General features: G+C 36.6%; 1 protein-coding gene across 1 annotated transcript; it reads right to left on the bottom strand.

Moving 5' to 3' along the window:
* Positions 1-921: 921 nt before the first annotated feature.
* LOC103268684 (kelch-like protein 15) lies at positions 922-18455 on the bottom strand. Its single transcript, XM_008066277.2, is given in 5 exon segments — positions 922-3360; positions 17737-18046; positions 18048-18100; positions 18103-18128; positions 18131-18455. Coding segments are annotated over 5 exon segments (1824 nt in total). The 3' UTR covers positions 922-2250.
* Positions 18456-19665: the final 1210 nt, after the last annotated feature.

The raw sequence follows: 19665 nt of genomic DNA, 5'->3' as shown, positions 1-19665 counted from the left end.
ACACAATGAGACTCTTATCTCTACCAAAAAGCCTCCAAAAAACAAAAAACTGTAAGTAAATGATTGGACCACTTAATAAAAATTTAAGTCTCATACAAAATCATTTTATTTTTAACTTGATTTCTGCAACCAATGCCAATGTTTTTCTTTTTTGAAAGCTACTTATGTACCTGTTTCTTAAACTCAAATGCCTCCAGTTTTGGAGGGTTTTGTTTTGTTTTGTTTTTGAGTTGGAGTCTCACTCTGTCACCCAGGCTGGAGTGCAGTGGCATGCTCACAGCCACTGCAGCCTTGACCTGCTGGGCTCAGGCGATTCTTCTGCCTCAGCCTTCCAAGTACCTGGAATTACAGGCACATGCTACCACACCTAATTTTTTTAATTTATTGTAGAGACAAAGTCTTGCCAAGTTGCCCAGGCTGGTCTCAAAACCCTGGACTCAGGCAATCCTCTCACTACCGCCTCCCAAAGTGCTGGGATTACAGGTTTGAGCCACTGTGCCCAGCTTAGTTTTGGAGTTTTAAGGTCAGGTTTTTATAGTATGTCTAAATGAACTGAAAAAAAAAACCCACAAAAAAAAACCAAAAAACAAAGTCTTCACATTTCCATGACTTCACACTTCCATTTTATGTTCAATGGTGGCAGCAGCAAAAAAAAAAAAAAAAGTGAAACTAGAAAACTTATACAACAGCAGCCATATAGAAGGCATTGCAATATTGCACCAATATCCTAAGTTCTGGCAAGTTTTGCCAGTGTAGATCTAGTCTGTATCAGATATAGACTACTCACGAGAAAATGGCATCAATTTGAATGATCCACTCCCAGGTTATTCTTGCTTAATTTTGTCAGCTATATTTTTTCCTTCGTGTTTTAAGAGTTGAAAGGTGCAGCTAATCCCAAAACACTTACTAATGCTTTTAAACAGCTATTCTTGATCCATTCTGAACTTTGTGGTTACTATCCTTCATGCTAGTAGCTTTCAGTAAATAAAACAAAAGTTAAGGGCTTACATCCCTAGTGCCGCTGGGTATTTTGTTTGAAATAAACAAGTAGATATAACCAGTAACGTTATAATTCTATTTCTTACCTCTAAGTCAGAACTGAGCTCAAATTTTCTAAGAGTTGCTACCTTCCATTCAATAACAGATGCAGCAGCCTTACTAAATGTAAAGAATGGGAGTTGCACTTACTTTTAAGGGGCCTTTATTTAGGAGTCTGTTATTACCTAAATTCTCGTTAAAAGTGCTTGCACGCTGCAGGGTCAGAGCTTGTCATATACCACTCCAATTCTCACTAAAAACAGGGCAACGTTAAACAGATTGCAAAGAAAAACAGTTTCCAAAAGAAAAGACATACATCAACAAGGAACACTAATGCTTACTTTTGAAAATAAAATATAAAATGTTAGTTCTCATAAATCCATACATGTTTCAGAAATATAAGGAGTTCAAATATTACTGGATCAGTATGGACCGAAGATAGGCTACTCTGATACCAAATGAGGACTCCAGTTATTTTAACTTTCTAAAAATGTAACTACATGAAAAGACATTACATCTAAAGTATGGCGAACCGTGTGTGCAAGTGCACTAGCTTAAAAATATAGAATCCTAACCACGCATAAAAGGGATGTGCCTTATATATTTATAGATGTATGCAAGTATGGATATGCTTTCACTAACACGATGCGAATAAGAGAAGGCAGCTTAGAAATAGTGTTTTGAATATAAAAAGTTAGTTTTGTAGAAAATTTATATTTTTGCATTTTCAGCAAAAAGCCATGCAAAAAGGTCAAGAATTTTAAACTTTCAAATAATAAAACTAAAAGGTATAACAGACTGAAATACACTGAAATAAATGTTCAAAAAGATTTCAGATAGAGATAGGGACTGAAATCACATCCAGTGACACTTATCGGGTCTTCTCTTGGAAGATGCATGACTCCTACACTAACATCTGAAAGAAATGTTTAAAGCAGAAAAATCAATTTCCCAGATAGGTGGAGCATTCTATTAAACTGCTTCTGGAAGTAGTTTCAAGAGCTAGCACTTAGAATTAACTTATTGCATGAGTTTGAGGCCACTGAAAAGAAAAAAAAAAAAGGATGCTAGCACAGAATGAAAAATTCTTACGATATTAGACCAATGGCTTTGATAGTAAAACTGGTGAGGTTTTTCTTTATGTTTTTAATTAACTACTTCATCACAAACAAATACTTTGTTTGCCTTTTTTTTTTTTTAAGGAAGATGTCATTAGTTGCAACGTCTGACCTCATCCAGTACATAGTCCGGAAAATGCAGGTTGCATACTTGTAAACCATCCAGCTTGCAGGGCATCCGAGGGTACTCATCTTCCTTCCATTTGTTTTCATCTGGATCAAAGGTGAGAATTGAATCGCTGTAATGACCATTATAACAAAGGCCTCCAAGAACCATTATTTGTTTGTCCAGCACAGTCACACCATGGCCACTTCTACCAATCGGCATGGATGCCAAAATGGTCCATTGATCAGTCTCGGGATTGTACACTTCTGTGGAAGGGCATCCCTGAGATTCAAAAGAGGCCCTCAAGATCACACAGACGCCACCAAAGACATAAAGCTTGCCGTTGTAAGAAATCATCTTGTGAAAGCATCTTGCGTAATTCATCTTGCTCTTATTCTCCCAACAGTTGGTCACTACTTGAGTTCTTCTGGTCCGCTGTTCTATGGTCCCTTCTTTACTGGGGTCAAACACGCATACTTGTTTGGAGGTGGAAGACGAGGTGATTCCACCAGTAATAAACAACTTGTTATTGAGCACTGTCCCCTCGTGTCCATATTTGTTAACTGGATAAGGATCCACAAATTCCCATTTATCATTGGTGATGTCATATCTCTCTGTTGAATAGAAAGTCTCATCTCTGGTTCTGCCTGCTACAGCATAAATGAACTTCCCAATAACACCAACTGCAAATTCGGAGCGTGGTACAGACATGTCTGCCATCTGCAGCCAAGAATTTTGTCTTGGGTCATACCTGAACACTTTGGAAGAGGCATGGAATTCGCCATCAGGGCCCAGTTCTTCCCCGCCTAACAGGAACACAAAGTTATTGACGATAGCAAGGCAGTCTGGCCGCAGAGGTACTTGTGGGCCTTCCAATTCCCACCAGACTCTTGGTTTCTTTAAAAGGAGTATTTTACTGTTAACCATGCTATGTCCAATCATCCCTCGAAATACTGTAGTTTGGGGTTTGGCAGAACGAATACGGCTTGATTTCATATCCAACAAAGGCTGCTGGTGAACGTTCTGAAAGTAATTCAATGCTTGGTCAACTTCATAACGCAGCTGTCGGGAGTATCTATAAAATTCTGATGTCTTAACCTAAGAACACAAGTAAAAGAATTTAAATAGGGGAAAAAGCATCAATGGCAAACAAAATATCAAAGCTCACTAAAATGATTATTTTAGTCTCACTTTCCTAAAACTGCTTTTTCTGGTAAGATCACCTACTTTGAAATACTTTCTACAAAGCATTTCAAAAATCATTATTTGTTTTTATAATCTGTAATAATCTATGTACATTCCCAAGTTTTTAAAAGTAAAACTATTTTTCAGGCACAAGTTAATCTCCAAGCAGATGGCAATTTATCTACCAAAATGTATTAGACACCTATTATATGTCAGGCCTGAGCTACAAGTGGGTGCTATGAGGACAAATACGGGGCTTCCCAGTAGAGGAAACCATGCCCTCTACTGTTTTCTTAACCATAACACTGTAAAAAAAACCATGACTAAATTAATTTGGGGAGTTAAGTTAGTAAGTTAGTGAAAATTTAAACACACACAAAACTTCCAATAGGTTTTTGACACAAAGACTTGATCTGATATTATTAGCTCCTATAGTAATAATTCAGTAGATAAGAGGTCAAACTTTTTCCTTTTTGCTTTTGGAGCTGGAGCTATCTAATTATGATGACTACCAAGATCTTATGAAGCACTTTTAAAGTATTGTGCTAAGCACTATAGAGAGATATGAAAATAAGTATAAGATGTGGTCCATTTCCTTAAAGAACTTAGAACATATTTGGGAAGATGTAAACAAATACCAATTTACCAAGTGAATAAGTTAGTCAACAATTAGGTATGAAGTTGAACAGCACATCTGTGAGTGCTGCAAAACTGTAGATCTAGAACATATCAAACTGGCCTGAAACACTCAAGGGATACTTAGTGAAAGAGGTAGGAAGTTGGAAATCAAACAGAAAAATCCCATGTCATAATAGGACAAGGATAAGAGGGTCTTACATTTGGATAACAGAAATCGGATACTATAAAATCTATGATTTAAAGTTGGGTGAAAACATGAGGACTCAAATGTAATTTGAGGATTTAGACCTGAGGTGATAGAGAAAATGGTGATATCAATAAGGGAAAACCAGGAAGAAGAGTTGGTTTGGGAGAGGTATTCAATTTCGCTGGTAGGATGAGTTGCTGGTAGGATGCCGAGGAAATGTCTAGGAGCCTGTTGGAAATCTGGGATAACAGCTTGGGAGGGAGGCAAAACCAAGCATATGTATTTATGAGCTTTCTCTCCTTCCTTCTCTTTTCCTTTCCTACTTCCTATCTTTCTCTTCCTTTAATCCAGTCATTCATTTATTCTTTTTTGGTTTTGTTTTTTTGAGTTGGAGTCTCACTCTGTCGCCCAAGCTGAAGTGCAGTGGCACATTCACAGCTACCACAGCCTCGACCTGCTGGGCTCAGGCGATCCTTCCACCTCAGCCTTCCAAGTCGCTGAAACTACAGGCATACGCCACAATGCTCAGCTAATTTTTTACTTATTGTAGAGATAAGGTCTCACCAAGTTGCCCGGGCTGGTCTCAAACCCATGGGGTTCAGGCAATCCTCTCACCTCAGCCTCCCAAAGTGTTAGGATTATAGGCATAAGCCACTGCACCCAGCTCATTTATTCTTCACCTTAGTCCAAAAAAGTATTTGAAAGAGAAAGTACTACAAATTTGTTTTAAGTATTCTGATAACTGTATTCAATATAACTGGTTTCCTTTATAATCCCAGGCATTTTATTTTATGCACTTAAAATAATTATTTTGAAAAGCAGTCTTCCATGGGCTTCACTAGATTAGCAAGGGGGTAAATGGCATAAAAAAGGTTGAGAAGCCCCATCTCATGTGAAAAAACTAACATTGTTATTGTATTGGATGTTTTACGTGTGCATCTCATGTTCAATTATTCTCCTGTGAGAGTGCAATTACCATCCCTGTTTTCCTGATAAAAAAACTGAGGCTTAGAATGTTAAATAACTTGTCCAAATTGTTTACACAACTAAAACTGATAGAGCTAGGAACTGAACCTTGAACCAGGCCAATTTTGCTTGAAAGTTCACATAATTTCCAGCATGTTACAACACAGCTTCTATTATTCTTTAGAAAAAATATTTAAATGACATACTTTTATTAAAACACTTAACATGTTCAGTGAGTGACCCTAATGACCTCTCTCAAATGAAAGGACAGTATAATTGTTCTTAATAAAAAGAGTCAATCATATGGATCACAGTAATTGGGTATCAAGTTCAATTTTTCCTAACAAAATAATAACTGTGGGAAAAAATCACAGCAAATAATGAATAACAGCAAACAAGTAATTTCAATAAAATATAATAAAGGAAATATGAGAAAGATCTGAGGCCTTATCCTTTACTACTTTTACTTCACACACAAAAAGTTAAAGTAAAGAACCAAGGAAACACTAAGCTTCAATCTCTTTTTTTTTCCCCCCTGAAACTCAAGTGGTAAGAATGAGCTTCAATCTCTGATGAAAAACAATGGAATTCTATACAGCCACTAAGGATAACATCGAGTATTTATTAATATGAAATGATGCTCACAACATATTCAGTTTCTAAAAAGCAGTAGTACTTTGGTACTATTCCAATTAAATAAAACTTTATGTATGCTTGCTTGTGTTAACAGTGATTCTCTCTGGAATTTCAGAGATATTTTTGCATTTTTTGTTGTTCACGTAACATATTTATAAAGAAAAGTACTTGTCATTCAATAAATGGGTCTTCATCAAAAAGTCATCACAACATATTTCACTAAGAATGAACATCTTTTCAAATTTTCATTCCATTCATTTTTTTCTATGAATTGCCTAATGGTGTGCCTTATCCATCTTTCTTATCTTACTGACTTACAGGAGCTAAAAGGCAAGACCCTGAAAATCAACAAGAATCATAAACCCCAAATTAAGTATTTAAGTGCCTTCTGTGCATAGCCAGTGGTCCAAGAGCTACACAGGTTTTCAGGTAATAGAACCTTGTCCAGCATATTAATTAAGTACCACGTCTGGTGATTAAGGATTCTATTTAAGAAATTTCTGACTTTAACACTCACAAGCTGTGCAATCTTGGGCATGTTAATTCAGCATCCTTAAGTCCATATCCTCAACTGTATTACTGGGATAACAATAACACTCACGCCTCCTAACCCCATGCTAGGGGACAAGTAAGGTCATCTACGTAGAAAGGATTTAGAATGGTGCTTGTCATGTGGCAATGCGCAAAAACAATTAGCTGTTATTAGCTATTATTACTGACCAGGGGACATTAATGAAAGTGTCATTCAGCTTAAATCAATGTATCTGATGACATGCTGTTGGTCTATGTCAAAATTTAGTATTTCAGAAAGTAAAGGAGAAATGAAAGAAGCTTACTTTGAATTTAATCCTCACTAGTAAAACATGATTGGTAATGTGCAAGTAGGAGGACGCTTTAGAGAAAGCAGCCATGTTGTTTGGAGATCAAGAAACAAAGAAAGAAGAATGCTGCACATATTGGATAGGCAGATTTCAAGTTTTTCAAAAGAAAATTAGGATCAATTCCAAGATCAGAAACTGTATAAGGAAGCTCAAGAAGGTTTGGAAGCTCTCAAAAGCATAATGCTGACTGCATAATTGCAAAATACACTGATGAGGGTAAGAAAAGGGGAAAGTATCTAAAAAATCTGATGTGCTGCACAGAGAGCTTCCTGAAATTCAGATGTTAAAAAACCACTTACAACAGATGGTAAAAAATGGGCACATAAATATTATAAAGAGTGAAATGAAGCTATAAGAATATGGTAAATAAGGATAAAGCCTCAGAAAGAACTGTGACTTTACTAAGTACCAGATATGGAATAAATGGCATTCTAGAGGTTAAGGTAAAAGGAGCCCCCCCACCGCCCAAATGAGGTTGTTAATGTAATATTAACAAAGAGAAGCAACCTTACTCCTATTTTATTTCCATTCTCGGCTAAGAATGTCTTATTCTTTCCAATCTAAAGATCAAATACAATTACTAAGAAGAGACTTAAATCCAAGATGGTTGAGAGAAAAAAAGAAAAAAGAAAAACCAGCTAGTTATTCTCACCGAGTTCAAGTCATTTGATCTAACAAATCACGTCCTGGGATCCTGAGAGGCTTCACAGATAAGGCTGCTTAATTGCTTTCTGTAATCTGTGTGGAATCATGATGAATGGGAGAAGACTAGAAGTCAGACAGAGTCCCGAACCACAGACCAGTTAGACTGAGGTGGATCCTGAATTGTTAATAGTTAGTACTTGAAAATAAGAAAGTGCCATACACTAGGAGGCAGCATGAACTCACCAGGTAATTCCAAGACTGACACTGTTTCCTGTTTAATTTTTGAAGATGAAATAGCACTGGTAGAGAATGAGAGAACCTATGATTTCAGAAAAGTAATCAACATCTAATCATAAAGAAAGGAGAAACACCAATTATTGTAGCAATAATTGCAGGGATCCAAGAACTCCAAATGTGAACCTTTAATGGACTCTATCCTTAATATGAACCAACAATGTGATATGGCAGCCTTAGGAATAAAATTGTGGGCTGAATTAAAATAATAGACAACCCCACCCTCTCCATTCAGGTAAAACCACAACTAAGACAGTGTTCAGTTACATCATACCATTAAACATTCCACATCTGGAAGACAGTGAAGGGACCCAAAGGGAGAATGGACAAATGGATGAGAAATGTTTCAACCCAAGAGAAAACTCAGAAAGACATAAAAAACTGTTTTTAGGATCAATTAAGTGAAAGTTAGGAGGAAGATTTTAGGCCAATATAAGAAAAAGTTCTGTAATAAGAACTGTCAAGAGGAATGCTCACTGCATTACTGTTTGTAAGAGCACAAAAACTGGGAGCAACTCAAATTATCAATCAATAAGACATTGGTTGGAGCAACTCTGGTATATACCATATGCAGCTATTAGAAAGAGTAAGATTAATCCATATGCACTAACCACATACATTCAAAATGTTAAATGAGAAAACTACAGAACAGTATATATAATTTCTAAAAAAATAAAAATGGGCTGTTTTACAGTAGGCAGTATATGTAGGGGAAAAATGTCTGTACACATGTACAACATATGGTTACCAGTGAGCTCTTGGGGGACTTGCCCTTTTGCAATTCTATACAGGTTGATATTTGGACTTTTTACAGGGACCATGTCTCTCTTTTGGAATTAGTAGAAAGGTTATGGGTACATATTTCCCCCAAGTCAAGGACTATCAGCCTCCAGACTCTGAGCATCCTACCCATGCCGCTGTAAGAAGTACAGGTGTGACCACCTATTGAGTGCTGGAGAGGAATTCCAGTATCCCATGAGGAACGAGGCCAGAAGGCCTGTGACAGCCCTTCTACCTTCCAACCCCAGGCTCTCGCATCAAACCAGTACAGCTTAACTGCTCTTAGAGTCATTTTCTAGCCTTTCCTTTTACACACAATTGTCTGGTTCCTTCATCCTCTCCCCGTTCATCCAATTGTGCTCCTTTGAAACCAAGGTTCCAAATAATTTACAAGACTCACTTCAACTCTATGTTAAAGTTCAAATCTAAGCCCCTAATAATGGAAGTTGTGCCTTTTGAGATAGTTGACTTTCATCAAAGATCTTCCAAAGAAAGTTAGCTCCTATTTCTCTCAGTCAAGGCTAGTTCTAGATCTGCCTTGCTCTTTCCCCAGAGCCATTTACTGGTGCAGTTTTCCTCTAAAACCACACAGTATCATTAAGTATAACTGGTTTCTTCTTTCATTATAGAAATGGGGAATTAATGCCTCTCCGATAATCCTGGACAAAGTAATTACAGATATACTCTGCTTTAAAACAAAAGGCATAGGGCTGAAACCCACGTGAATAGAATCATTTAAAATGCATTAATGAAGGAAGCTATCCAAAAAGAAATGTCTTTTCATAGAGAAGGCATTTGTCCCCTCATTCGTTCCTCACTATCTGTAGATCAGGTGCTCTCAAAGAGATATGAAAAGAATGGCATTTCTTTCATGTTCTGAATTACTTTCTTTCTCCTTTCATAGGATTAAAAAGCTGTCTTGTTTTAAAACTTGGAAAGAATGTTCATTATCACTTTTCTTGCTTTGATACTGTATTATGAAGAGCATTTTGTCTTATTCTGAATATAAAATGTCAGAGAGTATGTATTACCTGTTACAAACAGTGGCCTGAAAATTTTAATTGGCCACTTCCTTTAAACTTTAGTCTAATGTAAGTGTATGTGTGCACATATGCATATAATTAGCAAAAGAGAAAATGTGAGAAATTATTAATTTTCAATGTGGTTTCTGTAAACAAATATGAAGTTGAAGAAATAGCTAGCCACTACTGCTGGGCAAAAATTTCATGTTTCTTCATTTACTGCCAAATGTTACATAATCCATTTATTAAATTATTAAGTTTTAAAGGCAATTTGTATATGCTACACTTAATTTTGAGAGAATTAAAAATGGAACTTGCAACATATTTAAAACAGGCATTTCCACAGAGCTTACTACCTTTATGATTAAAAATCTGGAGCTTTAAAAATCTACTCAAACTGGCTACAGTCTAAAATTATCTTAAGCTTTTAGCCAGCCAATTTAAGATATCAGCTGCTTTACTTTTTGAAATAACTTTTAAAATATCCAATATCATATATCCAATATTATGCTAAACTAGAGAAACAAAATGCCTTTTGTTTGTTGATCTATGGGAGTGGGGCAATCCCTGAACTTAAGATCCCAGGTTTTAGGCTTAACACCATCCCTAAGTCACTGTGTGACCTGGGGCAAGCCTCCAGTTTAGAGTATTCTCTCTTTAATACAAGAGGTTAGTTACATGAATAGATACTTCTCTCACCTGTCCTATGTTCAAAAAATACTAACCCAATTCTCAGAATGATGAGTATAAAGAAGTATCATGTGGAAAACCAAGTCTTGGTTGTCAGTTTTATCATCCCTTCTCTAGTATGATAAAAATCTTCTCAAGGAGTTACTATTGTAGGGCTTTAATGCTAAAACAAATCATACCTTTGGGAACCACAACTATATTTGATGTAATTTTGATTGTCAGTAAAATGTGGAAGTCTTTATATGCTGTATTGCAAAACTATCTACCCTACTATGAGAAGCCTTTATTTATAAAATCATGCTCAGAACTAAAGCTTATACTGACTTATGTGAAACAAAATCATCACAAAACACTAGGTGCTGCAAAATGTTTTTAATTAATCCCTTTGTCCTGAAAAACTGAGTTAATGACCAAGGATAAAGGTGTGAAAAATCAGTTCATGCTAAGCACAAATTCTTTCAGTCAAATACTAAACAGTAGAAGACAAAAAAAATTTTTTTTTTTCATTTGGAGTCTCACTCTGTCACCCAGGCTGGAGTGCAGTGGCATGCTCACAGCCACTGCAGCCTCAACCTGCTGGGCTCAGGCGATCCTTCCACCTCAGCCTTCCTAGTAGCTGAACTACAGGCACGTGCACCACATCCGGCTAATTTTTTCATTTATTGTAGAGACGAGGTCTCACCAAGTTGCCCAGGCTGGTCTTGAACCCCTAAGCTTAGGCAATCCTCTTGCCTCAGCCTCCCAAAGTGCTGGGATTACAGGCTTGAGCCATCGTGCCTGGCCTAAGGACAAACTGTAATAAGAACTTACCCATCCTCTCCTCTCCAAGCAGGCAAAAGTCTAAAGTATTAAACTGAACTTCAGAAGTGATCAGGATAAATGAGGGGCAAGAAAGAAATTCCCTCAGGACAAGATTCTAAGAGTTTCAGCACAATTTGGTAAAGTTTCCCCTTCAATTCTTCAATAGAATAAAAAAAGTGGACTCAGGCAATCTTCTCGCCTCCACCTCCCAAAGTGCTGGGATTACAGACATGATGACTCACACTCAGCTAAAAACATATTCTTTTTTTAAGATTTACGAGAATCTTTTTACTATCTGATTATGCTATCTAATATTTAGATAGTACAACTGAGTTCTAGAATTCACAACTTATGAGAGATTTTTTTCTTATTTATGGAACTACACTCAACTATGTGTTTTATTTCTAAATATGGTAGAACAGGAAAGTCAAATAAAAGGTTTAATCCTAAAACTAATTTTTGAATGAACAATGCTTACCCATGACATATGTAGCATTTTCTGGATAAACAATACATTTGAAAAATAAAATTTTAAAGCCTATAATCTTAATATTTCTCCCTTTTTCCTAACCTTTTCTCTAGTTATTCCCAGACTTCTCTGATCCTTTCCAATTTCTGCTTATCATTTGGTTTCTCTTTTTTTCAACTTATTAAAAAAGTTTTCTTCTTTTACATGTCAACAAAGCTGTCCCCATTCCATGTCTTCTTCCAATTCTCCTTTGCTTTTGTTTTCATCTCTTTTACTTAAAAGGAAAATCAGCAAGTAAGATTGGATTTTTAAACTCCAGTTTTCTACAGGTTCCTGTCTGCTTAATACATCCCCTAAAACAGTCTTTCCCAGGGTTTTAACAGCAGTCAAGACCTAGATTATAGGCACTCTTCAGGAGCCTGTGAACCTGGAGTGAATGCAAGTCAAAGATTAAAAATAAGAGCACTCTACATCTATACATAAAAGGCAGAAAACTGGAGGAGCAAAACACCTTGGATGATTTTTAAAGAACTGCACATGTGTTAATTACAATCCTCCAAGTCCATGGGGTTGGGGAGGAGGGGTTGGTAAAAAGAAAACTGATGCAGAAAAAGACTTTAAGTTAACTGAGAAAGTACACTTAACCCAATGACCTAGTTTCCAACAGAAAACCTGCTCATCTCTCTATGTTTTCACTCCAAGAGGCAAGTGAGCTGATTGTTAATTTAAGCAATTTCAAGTTCTAGCTGCATAAGTACTATTTGGTATTTGATGATTTTTAACTTTTTCAAAAACTCAAGCTCATTAGAAATTCAAATCAGATTTCACATTTGACACAGGTATCTTTTTAAAAAATATTTTTACTGTCAAATACAGCATTACTATTGTTTCTCATGTACTTCTAAAGCTGTGAAAGTTAGAGGGAAATTTCCACTTATTCCTCTAGATGTATCTGGCTCTAGCTGAAGTCATTAGATATAAATAAACTGGTTTTTTTTTCCAAGAGTTTTTGGCTAAATTGTAGTAACACTACAATTAATGGTTTGGTTGCTAGACAGAAATTTTGCATTGGTCAAGTGCTGGATTAGTCCAAACATGTTCCAGTGCCTAAGTGAAGAATTCTGGAGAGGCATACAGCACCTACACTTAACACAGATGTGGCTTTGCCCAGGCAATTTCATTACCACGAGTTGTGCCTCAATTAACCAGAACATCACAACACCCACGCATAAGATTATATTAAGAACGATACATGTCCTTATGTGTCACGGGCTATTAATAATACTACATAGATCAACTATGCTGATAGAGGAAATATGTGGAAGAATATTAGTGTTTTGTGAAGACCAGTTTTGAGAGCATCTACATTCTAAGCAAGGTATACTTTGGATACTTCAAAGTCATCTTTGAATTCTATTCATTTTGAGGTGAGTCTAGGACACCTTATCCCCATTTAAAAAATGTAGTTTTTGGCTGGGCATGGAGGTACAGTATATATATTTCGGATAAATAGTATTACTGCCTCTAAGGAACTTAAGGAACTCAGTGAGGAAATTCAGAAGCATTGGCCTCTTTGGTGATAGTTCCACAGAGTACTCAGTACAAAAGTTAAGACAACCTATCTTAAGCTGAGGAGAAAATCCAGTAGAGGGCTACAGGGAAAGATACTGCCAAAGAATAAACCCAAAATTTCAGCACAGCTAGAGGGCATGATTCAGGTCCCTGGAAGGGGTTCTTTCTGGAGACAGAATGCCCCCTTCTGCTCACTATGAAGCCACTGCTCAGATCTGTAACTACCAAAGGAAGAATTAAAATCTCCACGGGTTTCTTTCCCAAGCATTGGATAGTCACCTTTTATTTTCCTGAGGCCAGGGAAAGAATCCTGACAAAAAGATGCTATACTCAGTCTACAGTTATTTTCATCAGCCACTCTGCAGAATCATTAGGTGATAAGTTCACTGAATACTAACTGTACATGTTTCTAAAGGCAGGGAATCTGAGAGTGGTTAAATATGTGCAAAAGGCTATTTGCTGTATGCACATTCAGAGAATTTCTAATGAACAAGTCACTTCCCTGACTTCTAGAGCAGCGCTGTGCAAGAGAAATATAATCTGAGCCACAAATGTGATCCAAAGATGTATCATAATCTTACATTTTCTAGTAGACAGATTTTAAAAGGGGAAATTGATTTTAAAATTTTATTTCTGTTCAAAGCTAGAGATAAAAAATAATTACATTTTATTTAACTTAATAAATCCAAAATGTCAACATGCAATCAATATAAAAATTACTGAGGTAATTTACACTTGTTTTGTCATCTCAGTCTTTAAAAAAATCTCATTTCAGACTAGCCACATTTCAAGTGTTCAATAACCGCAAGTGGCGACCATATTGGACAGCGCAGTTCTAGAGTCACTGACACTTTAGCTAGTTTTAATCCCAATAAATTGCATGGAAGTGTTCTAAATTAAAAGGGAGGGAGAGATTTTGTGAATCTAAAAGAAACATAACAGAGTAGTATGAATTCTTGATAACTTTAGTCATAGAATTGGGCTACTTAACTTCATAATATAAAAAAGAATTCTAAGTTTGATTATAGTTGCTAAGTGGCTTTCTACGTTTTTCCTTGGCATTTCAACATTTTCCTGTAATTGTTCCTAAAAATCATGATGCTAAAAAGATGTGTTAACAGGAAATAAAGGGAATAGAGGAACTAAGTTAACACCAACACAAGGAAATAATCAAATAAATCCAGAATGTAGGACACACTGAGACAACTGGTGGTCTGGTCTTTCTCAAAAAAAAAAAAAAGAAAAGAAAAAAAGTGGGGGACTGGTCTAGATTAAGAAAGATTGTATAGACAAGACAGCCAAAAGCAATGCCAAAAGCAATGCATAAACTGGATTCTAGTGAATACTTGAGACAATTGGGCAAACCTGAATACGGGTTAACTATTAGATGATATTAGGGTCTTATTAATTTTCCTAGGTAGAATAGTATATTGTACTTAGGTAGGAAAAAGTCCTTATTCTTAGGAGAAGCACGTCAAGTATTTAGGAGTGAAGTGTCTTGATGTTTACAACTTATTTCCAAAGGTTCAACCAAGACAAAAAAAATCTATAAGGCTGGCTGTTGTGGCTCACACCTGTAATCCCAGCACTTTCAGAGGCAGAAGAGGCGAGAGATTGCCTGAACCCAGGGGTTCGAGATCAGCTTGGGCAACTTGGTGAGACCTTGTCTCTACAATAAATCAAAAAATTATCTGGGCTTGGTGGTACATGCCTGTAGTTCCAGCTACTTGGAAGGTTAAGGCAGGATCGCCTGAGGCCAACAGGTCAAGACGGCAGTGGCTGTGAACATGCCACTGCACTCTAGCCTGGGCAACAGAGTGAGAATCTGAATAAAAAACAAACAAACAACAACAAAAAAAACCCCACAACTATATAACAGCAAATATGGTAAATGTTAACAGTTCTTGAATCTAAGTGATAACTACATAGGCTATTCATTCAACTAGTTGTATGCTTGAACATCCTCACAAAAATGGGGAAGAGACAATTCTAGATGAAGACAAACACAATAACCAAATGTGCTGTGTGAAACTTGATTAAATCCTGGTTCATGAAAAACAGCTTAAAAAATATATTTTTGGAACAACTGAGAAAATCACAAAGTGAACTGGGTATCAAGGAGCAACTGTTAATTTCCTTAGGTGTGACAATGGTATTATGGTTATGTAGGGTATCATTCTTACCCTTGGGAGATGCTTGCTGAAATAGTTAGAATAGAAGTGTTATAATGCTACAACTTTCTTTGAAATGGTTTAGCAAAAAACAAAAATTATACAAAGGCTATACACCCTCTACCTAGCTAAGGCAAACAGCAAAATGTTAACAACTATTAACCTACATGATATGTTTATAAGTGATCATTCTTCTTTCAGCTTTTTTGTATGTTTAGAAGTCTCATAACAGAAAATTTTAAAAATCTTAAAGCTAAAAATAAGTGTATATCAACATTAATTTTTCTAAATTTCAGCAAATAGGAAAATAACCACAAATCAAAATTGCCTACACTTTTCTCCATGTAGATTCTAGTACTAAAAAAGGACCAGCATGGATGTAAAATGTCTTTATTTCTGTGCCCTCTCTGGGGCCATACATATATAATGGATGTTAAAATGGCCTTGTTTGAGACCTGCAGTGTGCTGAGTACAGAAAAAATAGATGGGCCCCATTTTCAAGGAGCTCAAAACAGTATGATGTAAAATGGTCCAAATTTTTATTTCCCAACCAAATTTTCCATTTTTGCTTGGAGTTTGGAGTTTCATTTCTACAGATGTCTCAAATCTGCCTAATTCAGTGTTTCTCAACATTTAGAAAGCCATAGATTCCTTTGATAAACATTAAATCTCACACACTACTAAGGCATGAATCACTGACTACCTTCCATTTATCTTACCAGTATTACTAAAATAAAACTGAGATTTATATATTACAAAAAAATTAAGTTTTCCTAAGAAATTAATTCCAGAAGGAAGCCTTTACAACATATTTATTCTGGTAACAGATAATTACTACCTCCTATACTGCAGATGCCAAAGGAATCCATCAGCAGTACAACTGATGTTTTCCACAATTTACAAAAGTACTTGATAATATTAACTTGCAACTATTGTCACTATTCTCTCCTCGAGTTGGTAATTGCAATATAAAAAGGCTCTGTAGCTCAGTACTTAAAAATCATTTACTGCTATCAGAAGGATCACTTGAACCAAGAGTTCGAGGTTGCAGTGAGCCATGATCATGCCACTGAACTCTAGACTGGGTAACAGAGTGAATCACTGTCTCAAAAAAATTGTTTTAATCATTTACTACTATTAATTATCTATCACATTGTCCCACAAAAGGAAGATTTTTATTTTGTATTTCACTAGTACTTCCATCTAGACTGAAGTTGTAGGAGTTTTGTTCTACTAGTGGTAAAGCATCTGCATTAATGTATAAAGCAAAACAGAATTCCCCAGGGAAAGAGAGCAATAAAAACAATAGTAAGGGGAAAAAGTCAAAATATCAGAGACATGATTTACACAGTTGATGTGGGGCTGATTATCACTTAACAAAAATAATTAAGACATATTCCTTATTTGCAATTATTTCAGCCATACCAAATACATTCTGAGAATAAAGATAGAATCCCATAAAATTGAGTTGTCTACTAAAAATATATTAATGACAATTCATAGCACTTCGGAGGAAAAAACCATGCCAGGCTGCTGAGTGTTCTTCCAAGGCGCAAATGTGTTTATTTTTCAAATGGCATAAACGACCCTTCTTTCCAGATATTATATTGTTATCACCAGGTCTGGTAACTAAATCAGAGGAACTATTTAACATGAAAGGTGTCGACCAAGATTTCAGTGTGCTTTCTAGAAAGAAGAAAAGATGCAATAAGTAAACAGAGCCCCAGAGGCAACCATGTGATTAGAAACCAATTAAGTTAAGCAATTACTAAAACTGCTCTCTCTCCTTCGGGCAAGAAAAGATCCCAAATGAGACTCTGATATAAAAATGAAAATGCTTACATGCAAAAAGGCCAAGGCTATTTTAGAGAAAGACTATTTTTAAGGGAGAACTATTTACATGATAAAATGTGCACAAGGATGTTTGATCAATGTAGATAGAGGATTTATAATCTAATGTTTAAATATGCCAAAATGATGTTTTCAGACATAGAACATACATGGTCAAATTTAGTTAGTATTCACAGTGAAACAGGGAAAAAACAGGTGGGAGTAGGAAAGAAAATCACCATTAGGGCCTACTGGTTTCAAGAGCTCTTTTGTGTCCTTACTACATTTTAGAGAAATAAGAAACTGTATTAATGTATATGATGCAGAACTCTTCTCAATACCAATTTCATCATGTATTACATAAATTAATTTTTAGAAAGAGAACTAACCTGATCCAGTTCAGAATTTAATTTGTGAAAAGAATGAAAAGCTAAAGCAAACACAGTATTTTACGTTAAATAATTATGTTTCAACTTTAAAAGTACCTTAAAAATAAAACTATTCTACTACCTACCTGGTTCATTTTTCACCCACAAAATGTATTTTAAAAAATCTAAATGCACAACAAATCAGGCTTATTATACATAAACTACTTTTATAAACTATCAATTATGTTTTTAGCTCCTAAGTCTGGGAATCTTATCTCTAAAGACATACTGTTTTAACTAAATGATGAGTCCTACCCATTGCTTTCAAATGCACTAACCTTCTCAAAAACACTGGATGGGGTCATCAAACAAAACCTGATGTTCTGAATGATGGTATCGGTATGTCTCCAGCATCTTCTATCATGCCGCAGCCAAGACTGCACAGCCTCCTACAGCTCTATCTCTGGGAACCTGCTCAGATGATCATTATCCAAATAAGACATGAGCTTCTCAAAGCTAAGATAGGTCAGAAAGTCAGGCCTGGACATGAGTGGCACAAAGTTGTCTAGCAAAAAGGCGTCCAACTTCTCCCTGACTCCCTCGATGCTGACACCGAAATCATCTAAGAGTCTCATAATTTCTGCACAGGCAGATTTTTGCTAAAAGAAAGGAACAGCAGATTTTTGCTAAAAGAAAGGAACAGCGAACTTGACCACTTCTATAAGTTGAACATGGCAACCTGAAGAATCTCATGAACAGTATTCGTACTTAGTTCTATAGTTCCATAGTACATAAATTGAAGGACGTGGCTAAAACCAGTAGCAGTTAGACCTTTCAAATGAATTTTGTCCTGATCTCGTTCCCTCATGTCTGCGGTAAACATATTTCTGAAGTAATCACTCCGGGTGGCCAAGAGTGCTTTGTGGGCCTGGAACTGATGATCTTCCATAACCAGAGTGACATCGAGTAGTAATCCCTGCTCATACAGTGCTCTGAATCCAGCAGAGACACTGGCATCATGAATGGAGGAACAGAATCCTTCCACGTCCCCTGCCATGAATCACCTCGGGGGTCCTGTCCAGCCTGTAGCGGACGGCAGTCTGCATCAGGAAGAAAGGGGCCGGCGGGCCGATCGGTGGGCGGCCGGGCGCCGGGACGGCACTCAGCAGGCTCCTCGAATGTCTACAAGGAGCCGCTCCCGGTGATTGAGACAGTGATTCACTCTGTCACCCAGTCTAGAGTTCAGTGGCATGATCATGGCTCCTGCGGCCCCCTCGGAACCAGTCCTTCCCCCTGGTCGAGCGCCAATACCGCCATCTTTCAGCCCAATGCCAACATGGTTTCTTTAACCTTAGGTCCTTAGTTGATAAAAGGGCATCTGTTTTAGTCTCCCAGATCACACTTCCATGCCATATATTTGCTTTTCAGCCTTGTCTTTTTCTTGTTGCATCTAATTAATTTATTAGCTTTGTGATTTGGAAAAATGTGAGTCAATCTGAAAAGAAAAGAAAATGGGAAAAAGTCAAAAGCAAAACCAAGAAAGCAGGACAAAGAGAAAGTCCAAAAAAGGTGACTTATCTTACTCTGCACATGTAGCCAAGACTATGAATTGAGCACACTTCAATAACGGTCACAGGATCCATATCTACTCACCCTTATTTGAGTCTTCTGATTTAAAAAAAAAAAATCTTCTGCTGGGTGCTGTGGCTCACACCTGTAATCCCAGCACTTTGGGATGTGGAGGTGAAAGGATTGTCTAATCGCAGAGATTCGAGACCAACCTGGGCAACTTGGCAAGACCTTGTCTCTACAATAAATCAAAGAGAGAGAGAGAGAGAGAGAGAGTTGGTTGCCTGAGCTCAGCAGGTTGAGGCTGCGATAGCCTTGAGTGTGCCACTGCACTCCAGCCTGGGCAACAGAGGGAGACTTTGACAAAAAAAAAAAAGATAAACTCTATCCTCATTTCAAGAGAAATGAAAACATATGTCTACACAAATGCTTATAGCAGCATTATCCACAATAACCCCAAAGTGGGAAAAAGCCAAATGTTCATGAACAGATATACTGAATAAATGTTAAAAATAATAAATATTTTAAAATTTAAAACTTACTGTTAAAATTCTGAATAAATTCTTCCAGAATTTTATACATAATTATACTTTTTTTTTTTTTTTTTTAGTTGGAGTCTCATTCTGTTGACCAGGATAGAGTGCAGTGGCATGTTCACAGTCACCACAGCCTTGAGCTGCTGGGCTCAGGTGATCCTT

The sequence above is a fragment of the Carlito syrichta genome, unplaced genomic scaffold, assembly GCF_000164805.1.
Source record: "Carlito syrichta isolate Samal-C Ts95f unplaced genomic scaffold, Tarsius_syrichta-2.0.1 Scaffold308873, whole genome shotgun sequence".
In the NCBI taxonomy this organism is placed as follows: domain Eukaryota; kingdom Metazoa; phylum Chordata; class Mammalia; order Primates; family Tarsiidae; genus Carlito; species Carlito syrichta.
This window is presented reverse-complemented; position numbering and strand designations above follow the sequence as displayed.